Below are 24,928 nucleotides of genomic sequence, written 5' to 3' on the forward strand. Positions count from 1 at the left end.
AAAAAAAAAAAAAAAAAAAAAAGACATAAATAAATAAATAAATAAATGCAGGAACTCCAGATCATCTCACAAGGAAGGGAGTGGGAAGATGGACTCGCCACTGAGAGGCAGGCATGGGTAGAAGATACAAGCACATGTAGATGCCCTTGGCTTACCACAGGTGACAACCCAACAAACCCACCCTAAGCTCCAAATATCATGAATCACTTAACAGTTTACCCTGAGCATCACTCAGGCAGCTCATTTGTTTATGTACTATCTTGAGCGTCGCTTAGGCAGGTGTTATTTCAACCAGTCTACTCTGGTATTGAATAAACTTGATAAATTTGTTGCTTTTATATTTCCTGTTACCTTATAAAAACTAATGAAAGAATATGCAATTTGAGGGCTAGGGATATAGCTCAGTGGCATAAGCGCCTGCCTGGCAAGCGCAAGATCATGAGTTTGATCCCCGGTACCACAAAAAAAAAAAAAAAAAAGATTATGCATTTTTGGTCCTTCTATATTTAAATAATTGGACTGATAAGTGGATAAGTAAAAAATGCATTTATTAAGCCAGCTGTGGTAATGCATGTTTGCAATCCTAGCGCTTAGTAGGCTGAGGCAGGAGGACTGCTGTAAGTTCAAGGCCAGCCTGAACTATAAAGTGAGACCCTGTCTCCAAACACAGATGCATTTACTATATCTACCGTACCAAACACCACAGCATGGCAACACTGCACATAGAGTATTAATTGTTCCCCTTGGACTGTAGTTTGCTGACCCCGCTCGAGACTGAAGGACAGTATTGTAATACATATCCTAGCTTAGGAAAAGTTCGAAATTCGAAGTCTGATTTCTGCTGAATGCATACAGCTTTCACAGCATCTGAGTTGGCAATTCGTAAGTCAAGTTATCATAAGCCAGGGACCATCAGTTCACAAGGGTCAGAGAAGGAGTACCTGGGCCTCCTCTGGCTGCTACCTAGCTACTGACATCTGAACAAGTCTCTTCACTTTTCTCTGAGATTGCTTTTCATCAGCAGCAGAAGAAGAGGGTGTTTGAAAATGTGGGGCATGGGGCAGGGGTTACCAGCGTCTTACGTTTCCGGGCCAAGGATGCCAAATGTCCTGCACGTCAAAGAACTGTCCCAACTAAAATGCCAATAAGCTCTTACTGAGAAATCCTTCCTAGGTTAGAACCAAGGCTCTCCCAAACCTCTTGGTACTAGGATCCTCTGCTGAGAACATCATCCGGTCAAGAGAAACAGGCTGCAACAGCACTAGGGCCCCTGGGCCCATCCCCTCTGCCACACAAGAGGGGGATGTAAAAAACAGAGCAGGCAAAGAGGAGAAACAACTCTGCAGGACAGCTTTAGGAAAGGGCAGCACAAGAACGGCCCAAATGACCTCTTCCAGGAGCCTCCAACTGACACAGCTCTGACTACTGGGCAAGAAATACAATGGATGGTAAGAAGGGACAGGAGGGCACAGGCCAGGGACAAGTGGTGCTGGGAGGCCCAAGGCCGTGAAGGAAATCAGGTAGGTCACCTCAGTTGCAAGAGGGACAGCTGGCAACCTAGAAGGGGCACAGCCCTCAAGAGGCTCATGTCAAGTCAGCCCCACAGAAGCAAGTGCTCAGGAGCAGTGGTTCCCCCCGCCCCCGCCAGCTGTCCTAGGCTGGGGTAAGGGTCCAAGAGTGAGCCAAACTCAACAATTTATGTCTAAGAAAGAAAAAATCTGTAAATGAGTGGCCTGAGGACACTGGGGGAAGGGTGGAGAGGAAGGAAGGCTATTTATAAATGTCTCCAGGATTCTGCATCGGTTAGAAAAGATGTCTGGGAGGAGCCGGGAGCAGAGTGGGGACACATCCAGGCAGGGAAAGGATGCCAGGAAAAAACTTCTGAGGGGAGGTCAGGGATGAGAGCTGGAACAGGGCCCTGGCTCAGACCAAGTCCAACTCCATAGATGCTGTGAGAATAATGGTAGATGGGAAAAGAAAAGAACAAGAGGGCAGTCAAGGAGTGGGTATTTGAGGCCTCCTGGCTCACAGCCAAGGCAACCTTAGGGCTAGTATGGGCGCATCACGTCGGAAGCAGCAGGAGGGCACACTTTCTGTCATTTTTCCTGAGCTCAATTTACCTTGAACTCCACAAGGGAGAGGACTCACTCCTAATCCACTCCCACCCCCCACTGCTTCTGTTTTGCTATCAAATGCTGATTTGAAAACAGCCTGGGTTGGGGTGGGAAGGCCAGAGGGTGGAGAAAAAGGCCAGGTTGGGAGCAAGAGGGCAGCAGTGGGACAATTCCAAGTAGGGAGCCTGAGCAGCCCACCAGAGGTCAGGGCCAGACTCAATTCGGTGTCCAGACATTCCCTACAGAGCCCAAGGCACAGAACAGAAAGGGAACACCCTCTCTCCAGGCCCATTTGCTCCTAAAACCCAAGGAGAGCCAGGAGTGGTAGTGCATACCTCCAATCCCAGCACTTAGGAAGCTGAGGCAGGAGGATCACTGCAAGCTCAAGACTAGCATGGGTTACACAGTGAATTCAAGGCCAGCCTGGACTACATAAGGAGACTCTGTCTCAAAAAAAAAAAAAAAAAAACACATCTGGGGAGAAGACAGAAAAATCAAACCTCAGAGGCTCAAGTATTCTTCCTGACTCTTCATCTGTCTCCTTCTCATCTTCTGTAACACACAGGGGGAAGACAGCAGAGACTGACATTGAAGCATACTCAAGAAAGAGCTCCAAGAACCTTCCGCCCCACAGCACTATAAATGTTTTGTTTTGTTTTGTTTTGTTTTGTCTTTTTGAGACAGGGTCTCGTTATGCAGTTCAGGTGGGCCTTGAGCTCACTTTGTAGCCCAGGCTGGTCTCCCAAGTGCTGAGATTACAGGCATGTGCCACCACGCCTGGCCACAGCACTATAAATGGAAAACAGAGGCCAGCTGAGCTGCGATCAAGGCTGAGAGAAATACAGGTATTCTGCTTCCAAAGCAAGCCCAGCCCCGTGAAGGCAGGGTGGGGGTGGCACAGCACACCAGAAACTGAAGGAGCCCAAACAGAACAAAAGAGAGCTTCCATCATTCTGAGTCAACAGCTAACCTGAGTTCTCAAATGAAGGGAAGCAAAGAAAGGGAATCAGCACTGAACAGAACAGAGATGTAGTCAGGCACAGTGGTGTCCGCCTGTAATCCCAGTACTCTAGGAGGCTGAGGCAAGAGGATCCCGATTCAAATCCATCCTGGACAATTTAGTAACTTAGTGAGATCCTATCTCAAAATAAAAAATAAAAAAAGCTGGGAATGTAGCTCAGTACAGAGGCTTCAATCCAGACAGACAGACAGACACACAGAGAGACAGAGAGTCAGAGAAAGACAGAAAGAGATGAGAGAGAGAGAAACAGATACACAGACTCCAATTATCATACATCTCAAAGCCTCAGGGTAGGCTGCTAAAACTCAGTTTCTCAGAGTCCAACAAGACACTGTCCATCCTTGCCATGGGAAGCAATGTAGACATGCTCATGTGCCCACAGCATTTGCTCCAATCCTCTCCACCTCCGTCCCATCACCCACGGCCCCTTACTTACAGTCCCACAGACTCTGACATCATGCAGCCGGCCCCACTCGTCCTCGTAACTGTCCACCATCATGACGCTATCATCCTCGCGGCCCAACTCAGCATTGAGGTGCAGTCGCACCTCCTCGCCCAGGGAATGCATGCCGACCGCTGGGAAAAGCCCATCTGGGGACATGGGCATGATAGTGGAGCCCACCTGCAGCAGAGAGATGGAGGGAGGATGTTGGCACCTGGCTCACTGTTCCACAGCTCATGTAATTCTCACAAGGGTACTTTCAAAATGATGCAACCAATAATTATCACACATACACTGGCAGATTAAAAAAAAACAGGCACAAAAAAGTTGAAAACTTTGCTAAGCATTCCTGGCTGAACAAGGTATCCACTGTGCTACAAGGCAAACACAAGGCCCCAGACTTGCTGCCAAGTGCTTTCAGGATGCGTGCATGTGTGCTGAAGCAGGGAAGAGCTGTGGCACAGATCTCAGGGAGCAGAGCTTACAGCCAAGGCCCAAGAAAGCAGTTTTCCAGGTTGAGCAAAAGAGGACAGAGGAGAGAGCTATCTTTTGTTTGCTCCTGTCCCCTTTCTTTACCACTAGCAGTCTCCCTTTGAAGAGGAAAGGGAAGAAAAATTAAAAGGAAAACTTGGAAAGGACACATTCTCACCAGTATTCAAGTATTCAGCTATAAAGAAAGATAAACTCAAGGCTTTTATAGGTAAATGGATGCAACTAGAGACCACACTCATAAGTGAAATAAATCAGACCCGCATGTGTAAACACCATACTGTCTCCCTAATGCAAGAAACTGAAAGAGTAAATAAAATCCAAGAGGTACAATAGATACTGTGAAAGGGAAAGAAACTGCTCAAAAGGAAAGAACTGGGACAGGGGAAAGAAGAAAGGAAGGAAGAGGAGAAAAAAAAAAAAAATATATATATATATACACATATATATATATACACACACACAAGATAGCTAAAATAATTGTACTACTAATTTCTATTGGTTTACTGAAAGGAACAGTTAATGCTTAACTGTCTAATCAGTTTTGCATACCTATATCTGCTCATCTGAGCAACTGCTTTGAAGACAATAATATGCATTATAACAACCATTGTTAATTTCCTATCATCTTGTTTTGAAATTCTGTATCATCTTCATTATTTTTAAAATTCTCTTTAAAATAAAAGTAAAAAGTAAAACAAAAAAAAAAACAAAAAAAAAAACAAAAAAACCCTCATGAAGACCTTCTAGCTTATATACTCATGCTGTAATCTTTTCTTTTTTCTGCTCAAAATATCCCCCCAAATCACCTACTTCTGGTCTCTACAATTTCTACTCATCTTCCACTGGCTACACTAACTTGCCTCTAGGCAGGCAGGGAACATGTCTTATCCTACACACAGGGGACCTCAGATGCATCTAAGACTGAACTGAAGGAGACAGGGATTAAGTGCATGGACATCTGGTCAAGCCCTAGCCAGCAGATTCTTCCCAGTCATTCCCACAATCCTCCTGCGGCTTCAAGCCACTCAATCAACCAAGGATTTCCCACTCACCCGTTTCCCATTTTTGGTGAAGAAGATCTGGGCAGTCTGCACATCGAAGGATACAGGCTCAATGCCACAGCCAATCCGGTCGCCAGAGTTGCACTTTGACCCGAACTGCCGACCCTTGGCTCGGCCATTGTACAGCCTATAGAGAAACGGCAGACACACAAGGCCACACCTGCCCCCCTGCCCTCCTGGTGCTCCCCAGTACCCTCCCCAGCTGCTGCCATCACTCTGGATGTCCTACATGAGCTCCACCCTCACCCCTAATCTGCACACCTGCAAGGGTAGCCACCAGGCCACTTCCTATCCTGATCAGAAAGGTCTGTGGAAACACCCCAAGACAGGTGAAGGAATGGGAAGAGCCATGCTGAAACAGCCCTTCCTGTCTACGATTCCCAAATCCATAGGAAAGGGGTCAGGTTCCACAAGGGCCACTCACTTGCCATCATCAGCATGGTAGGCAACAGAGTCTGGCAACCAGCCAGGCTGGTGATCCAAACTGTAGTACTGAGGGACCAGCCCCACAGCAATGGTACCGCGGACACCACTATCCACAATAGACACCTGGAAGGAAGAGAGAAAGCAGTTAGCAGGGATGGAAAATGGAATACACTGCTGGGAGTAGGGACACAGAGTTAGTGACCAAAGGTGACTGAGGCTCAGTGAGACAAAGGACTGGCAAGAGCAGGGGCCTACTTTACCACGTTTACTAAGAAAATTACTTCCAAGCTTTGGAAATAGGAGGCAGAGTGGACACTAGGCTTGGGTTGGGGGCAGGAAAGCACATGGGCCAAAGTCTGGTATATGTAACAGAGCTCACATAGGTAAGGGGCAAAAGAGTAGAGGCACTGGGAGATAAGATACCCAAGACACCTATCTGCAGGTCAGGGTCCATTCTACACTGCCCCTTTCCTAGTCAAGAGGACAGTCCAGAGGGAACATTAAAAGGCTTGGGTATGAATCTAGCAAAGGAGCTCCTTGAAGCTTAATGCTCTCACCCTTCATCTAACCCTCTGTTCTGCCCACCCACAGATCACCTCAAAATAATTGCTGTCCTTGGTCAAGGGTCGGGAAGCCACGTAGCAGCCAACTTCACCAGAGTTTCCATGGTAACTGCAGGAAAAATGAGGGGGAATTCCATTAGCTGTCCGGCCCAGGGTTAGTTGGAAGGCCTCGGCATCCCAACCCCCACCCTGCAAGGATCATTACAGAGACTGAATCGGGCCTCACTTTAGGATAGCTGCACACAAGATACTCAAGGTCACCCCCCCTTTCATTGCCTCCAGCCAGGGTCCAATCCACACCACACTGTGCAAGCTGATACAAGCCTGGCTTTTTCCGCTTCAAGGGGAAAGAATGCAGAGCCTCCCTATTTGAGGTCTCACAACCCTGTCTAACCTCAGTCCCTCATGCTGCAGCCTCAGCCCTTGCCTTTGGCTCTGCCCTCAGAGGAGCTGGAAAACAGCTGGTCTCTGTCATCTGTACCAAAGCCCTTCACAGACTGGAAGACAGTTACTCAGTCCCCTCTCCTCAGCTGTCTTGCCTCCAGGATACATAGTACTACTTCCTTCCCCTTTCAGTGACTTCTGTGAAAGAGACTTCCCAGAAAGAGTCAGAGAAAGACTTCAAAACAGAAAAGAGAGAAAACAAACACACAAACCAAAGGGTTGGGAAGACACTGGAGGTGGTGGGCAGGGTGCACTACGGAACAGGCATTCTCCCCAGGAGGAGACCACTGCCTCTGAAATCACACGCAGTTTTATTTGATTTACTTCCATGTGTGCGTAGGGGTGGAAGTGCTAGGGATGGAACCCAAGGCCTTGCACATACTAGGCAATTGCTCCATCAGTGAAATACACTCCAGCCTCAGTCCACTACCTTTGGAATAGCCACTGTTCACTGAATTCAGTTGCTGAGATATGGGCAGAAGGGGTTTCAGACACCCCACATACCCACAGTCTTCACCAAGAACCTAGTAAACTCCTGATACCCTGGCAGCCTTCTATACCTGACAGGGCCATTTCCAGTGCCCAGTCCAGACAGACCCCTACTGGGTCCCTTTCTTGCCAAACCAAAACAGAGTGACCCAGTGACAGACGCAGAGAGAAGCACACACTGCTCCACTCAGAAGGGCCTCCAAGGTCAAAAGGGCAATCTCCCTCCAGTGCAGTGTAGACAATCCCCTCCCTCTGGAAAAAAGCCCCCTTTCACTTCTAAGATCTGGAGCAGAAAGGAAAATGTGAAACCATTCCCCTAAGCGCACCTCAAAGTATCTCCATCTACAAGGATATGTTTGAACCTCTCCTGATATCGGAAAGCCCGGACCTCTCGAATCTCCCGGATCCGACGGCGCCAATTCAGAAACCGGTAGTGCAGGTTGAGGTCATCCATCTTGTTCATGAGAACAAACCTGCCAGGGGAAGAAGGGACTGAGGAGGACGCAGGGCCCTGAGCAAAGCACCTTCGCCTGCTCAACCCTGAACTTGGAGAGGGTACTAGGCTTGAGGTGAGTTGCCCAGATAGACTGCACTAATCCCCATGTTCAATCCTTTCATTCAGCATTTACTGAGCTCCTACTGTGTGTGCTATCTAATAAAATGGATGGCACTCCTAGGATTAAGGGGTTTCTATTCTCGCAGGGTAGGGGCAACAAGACAGACAATAAACAGCTATAACAATGTGAGCCAGCAGAAGAAAACACAAGGTGAGGTGACAAACAGAGTGACAGAATGGACAGTCTCTTTCGGAAGGTAACATCTGTGTTGAAAAGGAACTGAGCATGTGACAGCCCAAGAAAGAGCATCCCAGGCACAAGTCATTAGGTGGAAGGAAGCTGAGTGGTAAAGTAGGAAACAGAGGCCAGGGCATCTGGCGTGTAGGGAACGTGAGTGCAAATGAGTAAGATGAAAAGGCAGGGCCCAGAATGAGGCCCTACAGACTAGGGTAAGTTTAGATTTTGTTCTTTTATTTATTTAATTTTTGGGGGGAGGGATCTTTTTTTTTTTTTTGGTACCAGGAAACGAACTCATAACCTCGCACTTGCCAGGCAGGCGCTGTGCCACTGAGCTAAATCCCCAGCCCCCTTTTTGGTCTTTTTGAGACAGGGTCTCCCTATGCAGTTCAGGCTGGCCTTGAGCTCACTTTGTAGCCCAGGCTGGCCTCGAACTCCCAATGATCCTCCTGCCTCAGCCTCCCGAGTGCTGGGATTACAGGGGTGTGCCACATCGCGCGGCTTAGATTTTGTTCTAAGTGTGCTGGGAAACCTCCCGGGGGCTTTAAGCAAGAAATAATATGATTGTAAACTTCATCAGCTCAGCCAGGCGTGGTGGCGCACGCCTGTAATCCCAGCACTCGCGAGGCTGAGGCAGGAGGATCATTGCGAGTTCGAGGCCAGCCTGGGCTACAAAGTGAGTTCAAAGCCAGCCAGAACTGCATACCGAGACCCTAACTATGACAAAAAATAAAAAAATTTTAAAAATAAACTTTATCAGCTCTTAAAACTCGTTCAGGCTGCCGGTTGCGTAGTAGTTCAGATGAGATGGCACCCACTGAGACGGTGGCAGTGAAGGAGACACATGGGATGGTCCAGCTATGCAAACAACCCCACAGAGCCAACACATGAATGAATTCTTCCGAGACGCCAAAAGTAAGAGAAAAAAGGCGAAGCACTTTTGTCCTCCCATTCTGTGCGTCCTGAACAGCGCCTTACACACAGCAGGCGTTTAGTGAACCTAGGCTGCGCTGAGTCCCACCCCAGTGCCCACTGCCACTCCTCTGCAGTCCCGACAAGCCATCACACGGCCTGGAGGAGGAGACCGCTTCGGAGCAGCCGCCGGGGGCCCCTTCCGGTCCCGGGCCAGCCTCAGCCCCCGGCACCTGCTGGCGCCCGAGACCTAGGCGCACCTGGCGGCTCAGAAGCCCCTAGCCACGGCGCCGGGGAAGGGCAGTCGCGCCGGGCCCTGCCTCCGCCCCAGCCCGGCCTGGTCACTCCGGCCAGACCCGGGAGCGACGTGGCCCCAACCTGGCACTGAGACAACGCCCGGTCTCCCAGGCCTTGCACCAGGTTACGGCGCGCCGAGGGCAGGGGCCGAGGAAGACCGGACACCACAGCGCAAGGCCCCGCCCCTGGGCCCGGAGCCTCCGCCCAGGACCCCTGCCTCGGGGTCCGGGGAGACCTGAGGCCTCCGGGACCCCGCCCCCCGATCCCCGCCTACCGGGGCCGCCGCGTCCTCCTCATCCATAGGCCTCTCAGCTCCACTCACAAGCTCTTCGGCCGCCGCCACCACACACATCCGGGTCCCCGCCCTTCCTGTGTTCCTCGAGGCCCGCCCCTCCCACCCATCCTGGCCAATCAGCAGCGACCTCTGACAACGGGCACCTGCAAAAGCCAATAGCAGGACGTAGGCAGGGTGTGAGGCGCGGCCGGGTGAGCCGGGTACCTAGTGCGGGCCCGGGTTTGGTAAACCCGGGACCCTGGAGTGTCGGGGAGGAGACGTGGCGGCGCGAACGCGGAGCTGGGTGCCCCTCGCTCCGCAGAGGCAGTCAAGGGGCGGCTCCTGCGCGGGCCGGGGCATTGCATTTCCTATGGGTTCAGTGCTAGACAAGATGCTGTAATCTCTAAAGGAATGTCCTTTTAGTCCCGCTACCCTTATGAGATAAGTTCTTTTATCACCTTTTATGCCTGAGGGGCTGGGGATTTAGCTCAGTGGCGCAGCGCCTGCCTGGCAAGCGTGAGGTCTGAGTTCACTTCCCGGTACAAAACAAAAAACAAAACAAAACATCTTTTACTCGTGAGGAGCCAAAGGGTGGCCTCCGTAGCCCTTGCACTTAACAGTTAACATATGCTTTATTCTCTCCAGAGCTCCATTTCCTCTCATGGCCCTTCATTCTGGGAAGGACATTCCATGCCAGTACCAGGAAACTGCGAAAACCACAGTGACTTGTAAACTAATGCTTTTGAGGAAGAAGGGTTTGGTAAGACTAAGCAGAAATGGGATAGAACATTAAGGAACAGTAAATTGAGCACCTACTACAAGGCGTTCATCGTGGGGAGAATTTTTTTGCTTTGTTTTCATTTGGTTTGGTTTTGTTCGTTTTGTTTTGTGTTTTGATACAGGGTCACGCTATATAGCCCAGGTTGCCCTCTAACTCACAGCGATCCTCCTGCCTCATCCTCCCAAGTGCTGGGATTACATGCGTGTGCCACTACGTCCGACTCATTGTGGGGAGTTTGGACTCTTGGATTAGGACTTCCTGGACTTCCTCCCATCACCTAATCTTTTTTCCCCCAGTATAGAAAGATTCTCGGGGCCAGAGATATAGTTCAGCGGCACAGTGCCTGCCTGGAAAGTGCAAGGGCCTGAGTTCAATTCCTGGTACAAAAAAAAAAAAAAAAGATTCTCGGTGAGAGGCCAAGCTGGGGAGAGTTAGTAAGAACCTCCCTAATTGAAAGTAGGAAAATCAGAATGGTTTGGGAAGCAGGACTGTGGTTGCCCACACCTAGCATCTCAGCACAAAAGAACAAGGAGGAAAAAAGTTCTGCTTTTTTTTTGGGGGGTATCGGGGATCGAACTTAGGACCTTGCGCTTGCCAGGCAGTCGCGCTTGTGCTGCTGAGCTATATCCCCAGCCCTCAAGGGGGAAAAAAGAAAACAATATGAAAAACAAAATACGGAAGAGGCAGGAAGAAAGGAAGGAAGGAAGGAAAGCAAACCAAGTTCCAGTATACACAGCTGGCAGATGGTGTCATGCCCTGGGCAAGAGCCTGTTTCAAAAATTAAAACTAGCAATAAAACACCACCACCAGCACCTAGAGTTGTAGGATCCTCACAGATCCCCCGAAAAAGGCAGGCACAGAAATGCCCCAAATCACTCCCCAGAGCCAGCATTGACACACATCCATGCACACAACATCTCCAGTCCAAGGCCACCCCAAACTGTGTGGCAACAACCTATCTAAAAAACAAAAGTTAATAATAAAATAAAGTGTATGTTTTTTTTTTTTTTTTTTTGGTTTTTCTCTGGTACCAGGAACCGAACTCACAACCTTGTGCTTGCCAGGCAGGCGCTTTGCCGCTGAGCTAAATCCCCAGCCCCTTAAAGTGTATGATTATATAAAAAAGATTCTCCCTTCTCTATAGCATTTCATCACATATTACAGTATTTTTATTATTAAAATAAATGTGTGTGTAAATCTGTCTTTGTTCTTTTAGCCCACAGACCTATTCCACTTTCACCATAACAAGGTAAATTATGGCCAATTTCCATAATGAAAAAGGGTAGTGGAAATAGGTATAGTTAGGTGAACAGCCCAATTCTGTGTGACCGAAAGGTCAAAGGTTTACTATTCTCATCCATAAACAAGAATTTTTTAAACAACCAGGTATAGTAGTACACACCTGTAATCCCAGCGCTCTCAGAGGCTAAGAGAGGAGAATTGCAAATTTGAGCCCAGGCTGGTCAATTTATTACAACTGTCTCAGAATAACAAATAAAAATGCTGGGGATGTGGCTCAGTGCCATAGTTCTGGGTTCAATCCCCAGTACCACAACCTTTTTGTTTGTTTGTTTTTGTTTTCTGGAGACAGGGTCTTCCTATGTAATTCAAGCTGACCTTGAACTCACTATGTAGCCCAGACTGACCTCAAATTCACAGTGGATCTTCCTGCCTCAGCTTCCTGAGTCCAGGGATTACAGGCGTGGGCCACCACATCCATAATTACAGTTTTAAATAGCTCACCCGCAGCCCAACCCAGCCCCTGGGTCCTAGGTCCTTCATTGCTTTTCTTCCACTCCTCTTCCTGAGTTATGAAAACACCACAAGCCTCAGCTCCATTCTTCACCACACCACAAGCCTCAGCTCCATCCTTCCAAGGGGTAGCTGGAGAGGGACTGGCCTGGGTGGCTGCCAGAATCATCCATCCCACAACATTTTCTTTCATAAACGGCTGACTGGCTAGGATCCATGTGGAGAGAGAAGACAAAAGAAGGTGTTTCCAAAGTAGCATTGATGGTCTACTCAGGACTTCCTCCTCTTGGATTTTCAGGTATGGACTGGTTATTATGGTGAATTCTCTGTCCATTGGCATACTCAGGGCCTAATTGCTAATTTGTGCCTGGCTTTCCATGTATTTGATTAAACAGCTTTATGGGATCTTACCCTTACATACTTTAGGTGTATAGCTCTTATGTGGATACCCGTGTAAGTATAGCCACAATCACTATAGTGACCGTGACATCAGTCCTGAAAGTCTCTTCATGGTCCTTATAATCCCACCCTTTCATCCTCCCATCCCACAACTGCTTTTTTTTAACACTAGTTTAGTTTGCCTCTGTGTGTCTGTATGTGTGTGTGTGTGTTTTCCTGGAGATTGAACCTAGGGCCTTGGTACTGAGCTACATCTCCAGTCCTTTTTTATTTAGAGATGGGGTCTAAATGTTGCAAAATTGCTCAGGTTGAGGGCTTGTGCTTCTGATCTTGTCTTAGCCTCCCAAAGTGCTGGGATTACAGACTATAGGCATGCACCACCACACCCTGCTTCGCTTGCATTTTCTAAAATTTTACATAAGCGGGATCATACAGGAAATGCTATTTTGCGTGGGGGTGTCTTTTTTTATTTGGTGTAATTATCTTGGGACTTGCCCGTGTTGTTGCTTGTACCAATAATTTATTCCTTTTTATTGAAGAATAGCATGCCATTTTGGATATATCACAGTTTATCTACTCATCTGCTGATGGACATTTAGTTGTTTCCAGTTTGAACTATTAAAAATAAAGATACTCAATATTCATGTACATGGACATGTGTTAATCAGCTCTGTTACTGTAACAAATACCTGAGATAAATGTACCTAAAAGGAAGAAAGGCTTATTTCAACTCACAGTTTTGGAGGTTTCAGTCCATCCCCAGTTGTGCTCATTGCTTTGGGCCTGTGGTAGCATGGTCCATCATGGTAGGAGCCTGCAGCAGAGGAGGCCTCCTCACCTGATAGCCCAGTGCAAAAGACAGGAAGAGGACAGGCTATGTTCTCAATATCGCTTCACCGTCCTATACTGATAGGACCAGACTTCCAATGAGGCCCTACCCTTTAAAGGCCTTATTTCCCAGCAGCATCACAGGCTGAGGATAGTCTTCACTCCATGAGCCTTTGGAAAGGCACTTTTGCAAACCATAGTGGGACATTTTCTCTTGGGTACCTATTTAGGAGTGAATTGCTGGGTCATGTGGTAGATATTTGGTTTCCTTAACAAAAAAGAGAAAGAAAAGAAAATGAAAAGAAAAGAAAAGAAGCCGGTGGGGGGTCCTGGGAGTTTAGCTCAGTGGCACAGCAAGCTTGGCAAGCGCAAGGTCGTGAGTTCGATTCCTGGTCCTGGAAAAAAACAAAAAAACAAACAAACAACAACAAAATAAAAGCTGGGCGTGGTAGCACATGCCTGTAATTCTAGCACTCAGGAGGCTGAGACAGGAGGATCATTGCAAGTTTGAGACCAGCCTGGGCTACAAAGTGAGCTCAAGGCCAGCCTGAACTGCATAGCTAGACCCTGTCTCAAAAAAAACAACAAAGCCGGGTGTGGTGACACACACCTGTAATCCCAGCACTTGGGAGGCTGAGGCAGGAGGATCATTGCAAGTTCGAGACCAGCCTGGGCTACAAAGTGAGCTCAAGGCCAGCCTGAACTGCATAATGAGACCCTGTCTCAAAAAAGACAAAAAAAAAAAAAAAAAGAAAAGAAAAGAAGGAAGGAAGAAAAAAAAAGAAAGAAAAAAGAGAGAGAGAATGTTTGCTTAGCCCAATGCTACTAAGATATTGTTCTGTTTTCTTCTACAAGTTGTATGTTTTAGGTTTTCATTTAAGTATATAATTCCTTTTTATTTTTTTTACTTTGAAACATTTTTAGACTTGCAAAAATAGTACATGGAGTTCCATATACCCTTCACCCAGTCTCCCCTAATATCAATAGGTTATGCAACCAGAGTGTAATCATTAAAAACCATTAAAGCCAGGGTATGAACCAGACATAGTGGTGAATGTTTGTTATCTCAGCACTCTGGACAGCTGAGATAGGATGCCAAGTGCAGGGCCCAGCCTAAGCAATGATTTAGTAAGACCCTGTCTCAGAAAGAAAAGTAAAAATGAAGCAGAGGCAGGAGGATTGCTGCAAGTTCAAGGCCAACCTGAACTACATAGCAAAACTCCATCTCAGAAAAAGAAAGAAAGAAAGAGGAAGAGAGAAAGAGAGAAAGAAGAAAGAAAGAAAGAAAGAAAGAAAGAAAGAAAGAAAGAAAGAAAGAAAGAAAAAGAGAAGGAGAAGGAGAAAAAGAAAAAGAAAAAGAAAAAGAAAAAGAAAAAGAAAAAGAAAAATGAGCTGAGGATGTAGTTCAATGTGAAGGCACTGAGTTCAATCCCCAGTACTGGGCTCAGAGGTGCAGTGCCTGCCTGGCAAATGTGAGGTCCTACGTTTGGTTCCTCATCCCCCCTCCAAAAAGAATCCCCACTACTACTGAAAACATACACACATACATGCATGCACATGATATTAAATTATCACATGCAACACTGTTAGTGCAATAATTTACACTCCTTTTTCAAATGTCACAAATTTTTCAACTAATGTCCTTTTTCTTATACAGTATCCAATCCAGGATCCCACATTACAATTACTTAAATCTCCTCAGTCTCAGTGTGAAACAGTTTTTCTTGAAGAATACAAACAGATTATCTTGTATAATATTCCTCATTGCATTTTGTCTGATGCTTGCTTTTCATTGTCCTTGTGCTGGGGATCAAACCCAGGCTTTGCCTGAGGTATGTAAGCACTCCATTGCTAGAGTACATCCCCAGTGCTGCCAGCTGGGTTTTGGACATGTCTGTGTTGATGAGTATAGTTTGGGTCGTGTATATCTCAAAAAGCTAAAAGAAAGGATTTTGAATGTTTTGCCATAAATAAGTGATAAATACTTGAGGAGATAGATATCTTTAGCCTAATTATACAATACGCCTGTTGTAGTCAGAGTTTGCAAGGGAAACAATTTAATACAGTACACATAATTTATAGGATTATTTTATATTAGTCACCCAAAGAGTCAAATACAAAAGAATGCAGGAAATCTGTCCACACACTAGAGACCCAAAGAATCCCGCTGAGGGCCTGGATCTCACAGCAACGTCCTGCATGAGCCCAGCTGAAGACCTAGAGCCCATCACAATGCCCCCTACAAGTCCAGCTGGAGACCAAGAGCCCACAACAATGTCTCACGCAAGTCTGTTTCACAGATCTGTGCTGGGAAGGCCCAACGTTCAGTGGCAGAAGCTAGAAAGTCTATGCCAGTAGGATAAAGGATCCGTCCCAGCAGGCTGAGGGATCTGCACTGGAGCCAGGAAGTGACACTCAAAGTAAGGACCAGAGCTCCCCTGAAAAGTACCACAGCCATCCTCAGTGACAGCAAGGTCCGGAGCTCCTCTGATGAAAGCAGCCAAGTTCATACCAGGAAAGCCAGGGCGACAAGCTTCTCCAGGAGATTGGAAAGCACACCATCTTCCCATCCACAGCCAGGAAGTGATGATGCTCAAAGTAAGGACCAGAGCTCCCCCAAAGTGAACCACAGCTGTCCTCAGCAACAACGAGGTCCTCCTGGAGGACCTCTTCGCTTTTCCTTTTTATGCTGTTGGCAACAATCCTCAGGTGGGCCCTCCACACACAGGACCACACTGATTCAGTTCAGCAGGGTGTTGCAAGTTGACCACCAGTTGTCAATCCATTACAGCGGATTAAAACATTACATGGTACCCCATTATGTACTTTTTTTTCTTGGTTCTTTTCCGGTATCGGGAATCGAACTCACGACCTCACGCTTGCCAGGCAGGCGCTGTACCGCTGAGCTAAGTCCTCAGCCCCTCCATTATGTACTTTTTCGTATCTTTGTACATCAGTTAAAAATAAATTTATTTTTTTTAAATGTGTGGTGGATAGGCATACATTAGTGCTAAGCTTTCTGGGAGCACAAGTCCCTCTGTTTATGTCCATGTTTCCCAGTTACATCTACATCAATAAGTGCTCTGTAAATCTACTGAATGGTTGAATATGAATTTATTCACTTAAATACAAAAACAAACAAGTCCCAGATGCCCATTTGCTGCTTCTTGCTCACCAGTGATTCCCAACCATCTAACTGACTTTGGCCCGGTGTAGAAAAATGCTCGTTCACTTCCCAGCCCTCCTTTCCCTATTATCCTCAGGATACTGGGAATCTATGGAGAGCACACAGGCACTTAGTACACACACACACACACACACACACACACACACACACACAACCCCACTTCCCTATCCTTTAGCCTCCTCTCTGTTACGAGAAAGTGTGTCTTCCTGCCAAGTTGTCCTTCACCCTCCCTTCTCTTCAGCACCCCCATCTCTTCTCCCAACTCTCTTCTAAAGCCTATTTTCTGGGGAGCCCTCTTTGACTTATTCTGAGGCAGTTTTCCCTTTCTGTTGAGCCCTGGCCACACCTGGGCCTCTTACTCTGCCAAAAACAGAGGAAGAAGAGAGTCTGATGCTGAAGGGCTGGAAGGAACCAAAAGTCCCCCTTGGCAGACTGAGCTAGCTTGAGTCCCCGAGCAATGGTGAAGCCTCCGGAGGAGTTACAATGCCCTCCTCTACCTCTCGACCCCCTTGCCTAAGACTGCCTTGGTTCTTACTCCAAAATGCTAATATTTACTTGTATCAGTTCCAAACTCCTTACATGGGCTGGAAGCTGGGGCTCCAAAGATAAAGTTGGGGGGATGTGCTCTTAAATCATCTACAGTCTAACTAGAAATATAAGACACAAAAAAGATAAACAAAAATTTTTAAAACAGCAACATAAACTGGGCATGGTGATGCCGCCTGTAATACCAGCACTTGGGAGACTGAGGCAGGAGGATCACTACAAGTTTGAAGCCAGCCTGGGCTACAAAGTGAGTTCAAGGCCAGCCTGAACTGCATAGTGAGACCCTGTCTCAAAAAGACAAAAACAAAACAGAAATGTGGTTGAATTCAGAAGATAAGACCTCAGGTGGTCAAGTCAATGGGAAAGGGCAAATTCCTGCTTGTGATAAGAGGAAGGAGAGGAGGGTTTAGGCCGTGTGAGCTGAAAGCTCAGAGACCTAGGGAAGAAACTGCCTATGAAAACCAGTTTTGCCTCCCCTTCACTTCCCCTTATCTCAACCTAAGATAAAAAACTGCCTGAGGCTTCACAGGGAGGTGATCAACCAGCTGGCAGAATCAGAGAGTGTATTCCAGGGCTACTGTCTGCAGGGCTGAAGGCCTTTGAAGAGGAAACAGTCACACGGATCAGATCTGCACTTCTGCAGGACCAGTTTAGAGAGTGTGAGGGGACAGATGGTAGAAAACGGGCCGGAAGCCAGGTGGGATGGCTCACACCTGCAATCCCAGCACTTTGGAGGATTGCTGGGAGTTCTAGGCCAGCCTGGACTGCACAATGAGATGCTGTCTCAGAGGGAAAAAAAAAAAAGACAGGCTGGAGATCACCTAGGGTTATAATCATACCCATCAGGCTCACAGCAGACTCAGGGCCCAGGTCATCACACGCTCATTATTCTTTCTCCCTGGGTCTTCCTGTCTGTGGACTGTACCGCAAAATTTCGCTTCATGCTGGGTTTCCTGCAGAGGAATAGGGATAACGTGTTTCCCATTCTTTTATGTGTTCCATACTCAGGCCTGTGACCCTCTTCTCCAGTTTAGGGCTGAAATGGTCCAGGCAGGCCAATCTCCCTACCTTTGTTCTCAAAAGGAAGTCACACCTAAGGATGCCATGGACTTGGAGGCATTGAGAGATGCAGAGTATCAGGACATCAGGACATAAGATGTAGCAGGTGGAGGAAGTCCTACCTGAGTTTATTTATGAACAAATTTAAGATAGCCCATGCTGTTTAGTCTTTCCTCAGGCCTTAGCAGAAGCTTCTCAACAAATTTTTTTTTTTTTTTTTTTTTTTTTTTTCTAGTACCGGGAATCAAACTCACGACCTTGTGCTTGCCAGGCAGGTGCTGTGCCGCTGAGCTAAATCCCCAGCCCCATCTCAGCAAACACTTCATACACAGACTAGGCCCACACCCCAGCCCAGGCTGTCCAGTATGTGCTTCAGATCTCTGTCCTGGGTGCTAAGGCCTCCCAAAGGGAAGAAAAGCAGAGTTCAAGAGCCCCAGTCTGCGGGGAGACTCGTTAGACCCCCAGCACAGCTGGGCACATGGCCTTGGTCATTTATACCTAGGAATGGGGAGCCTGGGAAGGGCAGTGCACAGCTGTGCACTACCTGGGAACCCCCACCCCTCCCAGACAACAGGGAGGGACAATCAGAAGGGGGAACATGCTGATCGAGGAGGGAGTGGAGTGGTAGATGTTAGAGGTATCAGTATTGGGTTTTCTCTGCGGCAGCACACCATGGAGAACATAAAAGGCATACTGGGACCCTGGAAGGAGCCACCTCTTTCCCCTTCCAACTTCCCACAGGCTTTTCCATCTTATTCAGGAGCAAGAGGCTGGAAGCCGGGGAAGATGCTAGCTGAACCAGTGTGGGGCAAAAAGAAAAAGGGGTCTGGGGTCAGGAATCAAGCTCCCCAGCTGGGGGTCAGAGCTTGGAGCAGGAGGTCACAGCATTGGTGGAGGGCAGCCGCTGCCCTCCCTTTCTCCCCTCTGCGTGTCCAGGCTCAGGTCAACCGAAAAGCACCACTTCCCCAACGCAGACACTAAGGGGGCGCGGGGAGAGGGGCGCGGCACGGAGGCTCTTTTTATTTTGTATTTGCCTAAAAGTTCAGGAAGCCCTTGCTGACATTCTTGCTTGGGGGCCCAGAATTTAAACTTAGTCACTGCCCAGAGCCCTTGTTTTAGGAAAGAATGAGGCGGCTGTTGCATAACCCAGAGCTGGGCGGGCCTGGGCTGCTGAGGGAAACAGTCCCTCTTCCACCCTAGCTCGCTAGCTCGGAGACTGGGATGGGTGGGTCGGGAGGGCCGAGGGAGCCTCGGAGAAAGGGCAGGCAAGCGGGAGGTGGCGAGGACCAGTCCCTCCTCAGAGTCCCCTGGGCAGAGCACGGGCTGAGCAATCTAGAGACCCCACTGGCCGACTGAGGAGAGGGACCAGTCTTGGGAAAGGAGCACAGAGGGCCAGGCTGGCCCGAGGGACAAAGGTGAGGGTGAGGTGGGGTCTGCAGTCTGGTACTGCCCAGGAGCACCCAGCACACAGAGGAACATCCTGCTTCTCTCACTGTGCCCACCTCACCCCTAGAGTTCAACTGGCCCATCCCCTGCTTCCCTTGCCCCCCCCCCAGATGTCGAAACAGCTCTCACCTCTGTGCCCCCAGCCTCTCTGCCAAGCCTCCCAGCTGACCCCCACCACGCCAGGGTTTATTCGAGGTGTCATCGTGGCACCCGGGCCCCATTTCACCCCCGGCTCCCCCAACCCCTTGCACCCTCGGACCCCAGTCCCGAGCCCCACAGCTGTTTTCTCTACAGACCCGTCTCAGGTCACTTTCTCCGGTCCCCTCCCCAGTTTGGCCCTTTCTCCGCCAACACACACACCCCGTCTCCATCTTTCCTCTCTCTCCCCTCGGCCCGCGGGCCCCTCAGGGCGCCCCCAACCCACCTCAGCTCACTCTGGGCCCCCATCCCCGCACTTCCCACCCCTCCACCCTCCTAACTGGGCCGTAGGTCTCCCCTTCCTCTGGCTCGCGTCTTTCTCTCCTCCCGCCGCCCCACCCGCCCGTGCCTCCGGCCAGCTGCACAGCTCCCAAATTCCGGGCGAGATTCCCAGGACAAAGCAAGAGAAATCAGAGCAATTCGGGAAGTAAACAGAAACTGGAAAGGAGTGGGGAGAGGAACGTGGGGAGGACCCAGGTGGTGGTGTGTGGGGGACTCTCCGGTCCCACCCAGTTTTGGGAATGCCCCAGCCCTCTCCCGCCTCCCCCTTCACCTGGCTCTTAAAGGGCCCGGCCCCTGACCGGAGGCTACTTAAGGCAGAGGGGCGGCGGCAGGCAGCAGCTGCGCTAGGACTGCTCTGGGAGGAGTGGACGGGGCAAAACTCCTGACCATGATCCCCGACGGGCTGCTGCCGCCGCTGCTGTTGCTAACTCTGCTGCTCTCTGCCTGCCCAGGAGGCGCCTTGGCACGGTGCCCAGGCTGTGGGCAGGGGGTGCAGGCGGGCTGTCAGGAGGGCTGCGTGGAGGAGGAGGATGGGGGGCTGCCGCCGGCCGAGAGTTGTGCAGAAGCCAAGGGCTGTGAGAGGAGAGAAGGGCAGCAGTGCGGGGTCTACACCCCGTTCTGCGCCCCAGGACTGCAGTGCCGGCCGCCCGAGGGCCAGGAGGAGCCTTTGCGGGCGCTGCTGATGGGCCGCGGCCGCTGTCGCCCGGCCCGAGCGCCCACGGGTGAGTCCGCGCCCCGCCCCCGCCCCGCCCCCGAGAGCCCAGCCACTGCCCCCGCGGGGCTGGGGAGACAGAGGCCCTGGGGAAGGGGGCACACTGGAGGGAACAGCGGCAAACACTGGGGGTAGGGAAGAAGGCTGGGGTGTGGCTAGGAGACTTGGAGATAAAGCAGAGAGGTCCGGGGCTCCCAACTTTTTGTTCCCTTTTTATCTTTCTTTGAGAGGGAAGGACTGGAGCCGGAGGAATGCAGAGGTTTAGGGGCACCCTGGCCTCCCAAGCGGGAGACAGGACCGTCTTCACCTGGAGAAGAAAAGGGGGTCCCAGACTCCCCATTTCCGTCCATGCTGAGAAGTGTCTTCTCTTAATGCCGCTGTTGAAAGCGCAGGAACCTTAGGTGTAAGGGAGAAGATGCTGGGCATCGTAAACTGCGATCAGCATGGGCTCCGGAGGGCCTGGGAGGGAGGAGTGGAAAAGAGGGAATTTGCCAAATCTGGCTTATAATTCAATCCTGCTCAGGACCACCCCGCCCTACCCCAGGGAAGAAGAGTGGGAGGCTGAGTCACAGAAGTGAGTCAGCTCCCCAAAGATGGGGGGCAGCCGGAGATGCAAACCACCGCACAGCAGACCCACCGGAGCTCCTGATTTCTATCCTGAGAGGGATGAAAACTTAACTTGCAGTTTCTTTCAGTCCCAAGAGCCTGAATCCACGCTTCTGGGCATCCTCTTAGAAGGGGTGGTGGGTGAGCAGGCGAAGACAGTTTGGGACATGAGCATGGTTGGGAGCTAAATGCAGGGAATGAGGGAAGAGATGTGAGGTGAGGCGCGGTCCTTGCGGGGGAAAGGATTAGGGTCAGGGCTACAGAGGAAACGGCCCTTGGGTTGAAAGTGAGAAGGTCCCTTCAGGGGTGCTAATATCTAATTCTATGGCCTAAGCAAAACAAGCATGATAGTACACACCTGTAATCCCAGCACTTGGGAGGCTGAGGCAGGAGGATCATCGTGAGTTCAAGGCCACCCCGGGCTACAAAGTGAGCTCAAGGCCAGCCTGAACTGCATAGTGAGACCCTGTCTCAAAAAGACAAAAAAATAAAAAATAAAGGTATATGGGCTGGCAAATTCCAGGCAGCGCATGCTCCCCTCCCTGCCTTATCCTAACCCCAACCTATTTCCTCACCCCTTCGCAGTCTTCCCACCCCACCCACCCAACTCTCTCCAGAGCCAGGAGCAACCTGCACATTGAAAACCTCTCATTCCCAAACCTCTGCAACCTGCTTCAGCCCATCCTGGTTAAGGGCTGAATCCAGATGCCCCTGAGACCTCTGATGTTGAACTGGTCTGAGCCACAAGAGACCAAAAGGGAGAGGTCCCCACTGCAGTGCCCCAAAAGTAACCATATCTCAGGCCTGGGAGGGGTGGGCTGAGTCACAGCAGGGTCACAGCTAGGACACACATTCCACTTGGGTCCCTGTTGACCTTCTCCTACGTCCGTTACTCTTCTGCCCCATCTCCCTGGCTCTGCGCATCCTCTTGCGGCCACTGGTGGAACAGCCAGTTCTTTTTTTTTTTTTTTACACTAAGTCCAATGCCTCATAATAACCTCATAATAAAGTGGGGCTTTGTACTTGTTCTCAAATTTTACTTTTCTCTCTCTCCCTCTCTCTTTCTTTCTTTTTTCTTTTTAAGATGCATGAGAAGGATTTATTAGAGGTAGATATAGGACACACTCATGGACGGAGTGCAGGTACTCAAAGAAATGAGGCACCTCCGTTTTTATTTTTCAAAATGCTTCCCTTTACAACAGGTGTGGTGGCACACACCTCTGATCCCAACACTCAGGAGGCTGAGGCAGGAAGATTGCTGAGAGCTCAAGGCTACCTTGGGCTACGTAGTGAGTTCAAGGACAGCCTGAACTACAGAGTGAGACCCTGTCTCAGAACAAAACAAAACACCAAGAAACCAAAAACCTGAAAGCAAAATGCTTCCCCCTTATAAAAGTTAAAATTATTCTGGGGAATATTGTCAGGAAAAATGATTTAACTATTTTTCAGATAAAGAAACTGCAACCAGGATAAGGTAACAGGGAAGTTAGGTTCTAAACCCTCTGTTTTCCCCTAATCTGTGAAGCTCACTGCCGTTCCCACTTCAGTGAGTTGGGGTGGGCAAGACTTTCCTCTACGTGGTGCTGGTCTTTGGCACTTGGCTGATTTCTGGACTCTTCTCCTGTCCCTCCTGTGACCACAGAGGAGACTCTGAAGGAGAATAAACCCCATGGAAGTGCCACTCGCCCCCAGGATGTGAACCGCAGAGACCAACAGAAGAATCCAGGAACCTCTACTACTCCGGCCAGGCCGAATGCTGGGGCTGTCCAAGACACTGAGATGGTGCATCTGGGGCTGGAGGAAGGGGAGGGTGGGACGCCCTCAGACCCGCAGGGGCTTGGAGAGGTCCCCAGTGCCAGTCCTGGGACCCTGGCTCGTTGGGTTCTGAGCCACAACTCTTCCTCCCCAGGGCCCCTGCCGCAGACACCTAGACTCAGTGCTGCAGCAACTCCAGACTGAGATCTTTCGAGGGTCTCAAACCCTCTATGTGCCTAACTGTGACCACCGAGGCTTCTACCGGAAGCGGCAGGTAAGACGACTGCTCTCCTCCCTAGTACAAGGTCCTGCCAGGGAGTGGAGAAAAGTGCTCAGAGTCACATACATAAAGACACTGCCCCTCCATTTCTGCATCTTCCAATGTGAGAACCCGCACAGACATCATGAATATCCACCCATACATTGTAGTAGAGGACTGAAAGTCCCCGAGGAGTGGCCTTTTCTTGGCTCTCAAACCTGAAGCTTCAGAATCCCATGGAGGGCCTGTGAACACATGGGTGCCTGAGGCCACCCTACCTGCAGTTTCTGACTTAGTAGGTCTGGGTAAGCCTGAGAATTTGCGTTTCTGGAACAGAGATTTTTTTTTTTTGTACTGGGACTCCAACTCAGGACCTTGCGCTTGCCAGGCAGGTGCTTATGCCACTGAGCTATATCCCCGGCAGAATTTGCCATTTCTGATACATTCTCTTGTGTGCTGGTGCTGTTGAGAACCACACTGAAAACTACTGTTGTTTTGTTTTGTTTTGTTTTGTTTTGTTTTGTTTTGTTTTGTTTTGTTTTAAGATAGGGTTTGGCTATGCAGTTCAGGCTGGACTTGAGCTCACTTTGTTGCCCAGGCTGGTCTCGAACTCCCAACGATCCTCCTGCCTCAGCCTCCCAAGTGCTGGGATTACAGGCGTGCACCACCACGCCTGTCAAAACTGTTCTGAGTGGGTGAAGAGGGGGACACAGGCTGCCATCCTGAGAAACTCTCAGGCTTCAGAGTCCCCTTCCTTCTCCTCTGCTGGAAGCCTTGGCCTCACTCCTGATCTATGTGCCCCCTCCGCAGTGTCGCTCCTCACAGAGGCAGCGCCGAGGTCCCTGCTGGTGTGTGGATCGAATGGGCCAGCCCCTGCCAGGCTCTGCAGAAGGCAACGGAAGCGCACACTGCCCCGGAAGCAGCGGCTGAAGTGGGGTGGGGCTGCAGGGCCACCAACAGGAGCATGCGGCTATTCTCTGGGGCTACAGGTTGGGTGATGAGTAACTTGGGGGCTCTGGGCCTCAGGAATACCTTCAGGCTCTGTCCCATTGTCCCCCTAACTCCTGGCCCCTTACACATCTAGTTGGAAAGATTGCTGGTGTCAGCTCGAAGTGTTAATAAAGCTGTGTTGGGGTCTCTGGTCTATGTCTCTCTGTCCACCTTTCACAGTTCTGGAGCCTGCGCAATTTCTCTGCCCTTCAGGGCAGCACATGCGGAGCATTCGTCCCTTCCTAACCATGGACCCTTCCTAACCTTCAGGACCCCCTACTGCGCTCTGAATGCAGAGGTGGAGACACAGGCTCCGCGCCCTCGGGTGTCACCCAGCCGCACACTGGGGGTTGGAGGTGGGGAGGCAGAGATCATGGCCTGCATCAGAGGTTGTGACCTTCTTTCCCACACTGGTCTTTGGCCATAAGGGAGGAGGAGGATTAATAGTTAATCCCCAGCAGGAACTCAGCAAAGAGGAACTTTCAAAGCACTTGTGTCTGTTACTTCCTGTGAAAAAGGAAGGAAAGTATTATTTACTGAGCTCATCCCATGGGCCAGGCCCCAGACAGTGTGTTTTACCTGGACTACCTTATTTTTTGCTGACAAGAACTTGGTGAGATAGGGAGATTTTGCCCCTATTTTTCAGAGGAAGCTTAAAAAGTTTGGGTCCCTTGCCTGAAATCATGAGGGGGTTTGAGCCTGGTTCTTCCATATGTAGCAACACCCAGCTCTCCTTCCATGGTGTTTGTTTGGCCTCCTTTCCACCCCCATGCTAAGCCAGGCAGGTACAGGGAAGAAC

At 49.7% G+C, this 24,928-nt stretch overlaps 2 protein-coding genes across 3 annotated transcripts in view; one reads left to right on the forward strand and one right to left on the reverse strand.

The window, feature by feature from the left end:
* Spryd3 (SPRY domain containing 3) overlaps positions 1-9,437 on the reverse strand; it is a 19,665-nt gene extending 10,228 nt beyond the window's left edge. Inside the window, exons 1-6 of one of the 2 annotated variants that reach the window (XM_005397141.2) lie at positions 9,330-9,437; positions 7,379-7,525; positions 6,153-6,228; positions 5,555-5,679; positions 5,122-5,257; positions 3,572-3,757 (exon numbers count right to left, since the gene is read on the reverse strand). In XM_005397141.2, the coding sequence (XP_005397198.1) occupies positions 3,572-3,757; positions 5,122-5,257; positions 5,555-5,679; positions 6,153-6,228; positions 7,379-7,525; positions 9,330-9,352 (693 nt within the window). In that variant the 5' untranslated portion in view covers positions 9,353-9,437. The remainder of the gene's footprint in view (positions 1-3,571; positions 3,758-5,121; positions 5,258-5,554; positions 5,680-6,152; positions 6,229-7,378; positions 7,526-9,329) is intronic. The other variant, XM_013520874.1, reaches the window with a different exon arrangement.
* Positions 9,438-20,101: 10,664 nt separating this feature from the next.
* Positions 20,102-24,282, forward strand: Igfbp6 (insulin-like growth factor binding protein 6). Its single transcript, XM_005397143.2, has 4 exons — positions 20,102-20,529; positions 22,768-22,907; positions 23,035-23,154; positions 23,950-24,282. Exons 1-4 carry the CDS (start codon positions 20,196-20,198, stop codon positions 24,067-24,069), a joined length of 714 nt encoding a protein of 237 aa, XP_005397200.1. The 5' UTR covers positions 20,102-20,195; the 3' UTR covers positions 24,070-24,282.
* The last annotated feature ends 646 nt before the right edge of the window (positions 24,283-24,928 follow it).

This window comes from Chinchilla lanigera, unplaced genomic scaffold, assembly GCF_000276665.1.
Source record: "Chinchilla lanigera isolate Chin_1 unplaced genomic scaffold, ChiLan1.0 scaffold00057, whole genome shotgun sequence".
NCBI lineage: Eukaryota > Metazoa > Chordata > Mammalia > Rodentia > Chinchillidae > Chinchilla > Chinchilla lanigera.

What these genes read in the sequence shown, in the direction of transcription:
- Igfbp6 (XM_005397143.2), top strand. Translation starts at nt 20,196, where the DNA reads ATGATCCCCGACGGGCTGCTGCCGCCGCTGCTGTTGCTAACTCTGCTG. An exon ending in CTGTCCAAGACACTGAGATG is followed by an intron (nt 22,908 to 23,034) that starts GTGCATCTGGGG and finishes CTTCCTCCCCAG; the next exon opens with GGCCCCTGCCGCAGACACCT. An exon ending in GCTTCTACCGGAAGCGGCAG is followed by an intron (nt 23,155 to 23,949) that starts GTAAGACGACTG and finishes CCCCCTCCGCAG; the next exon opens with TGTCGCTCCTCACAGAGGCA.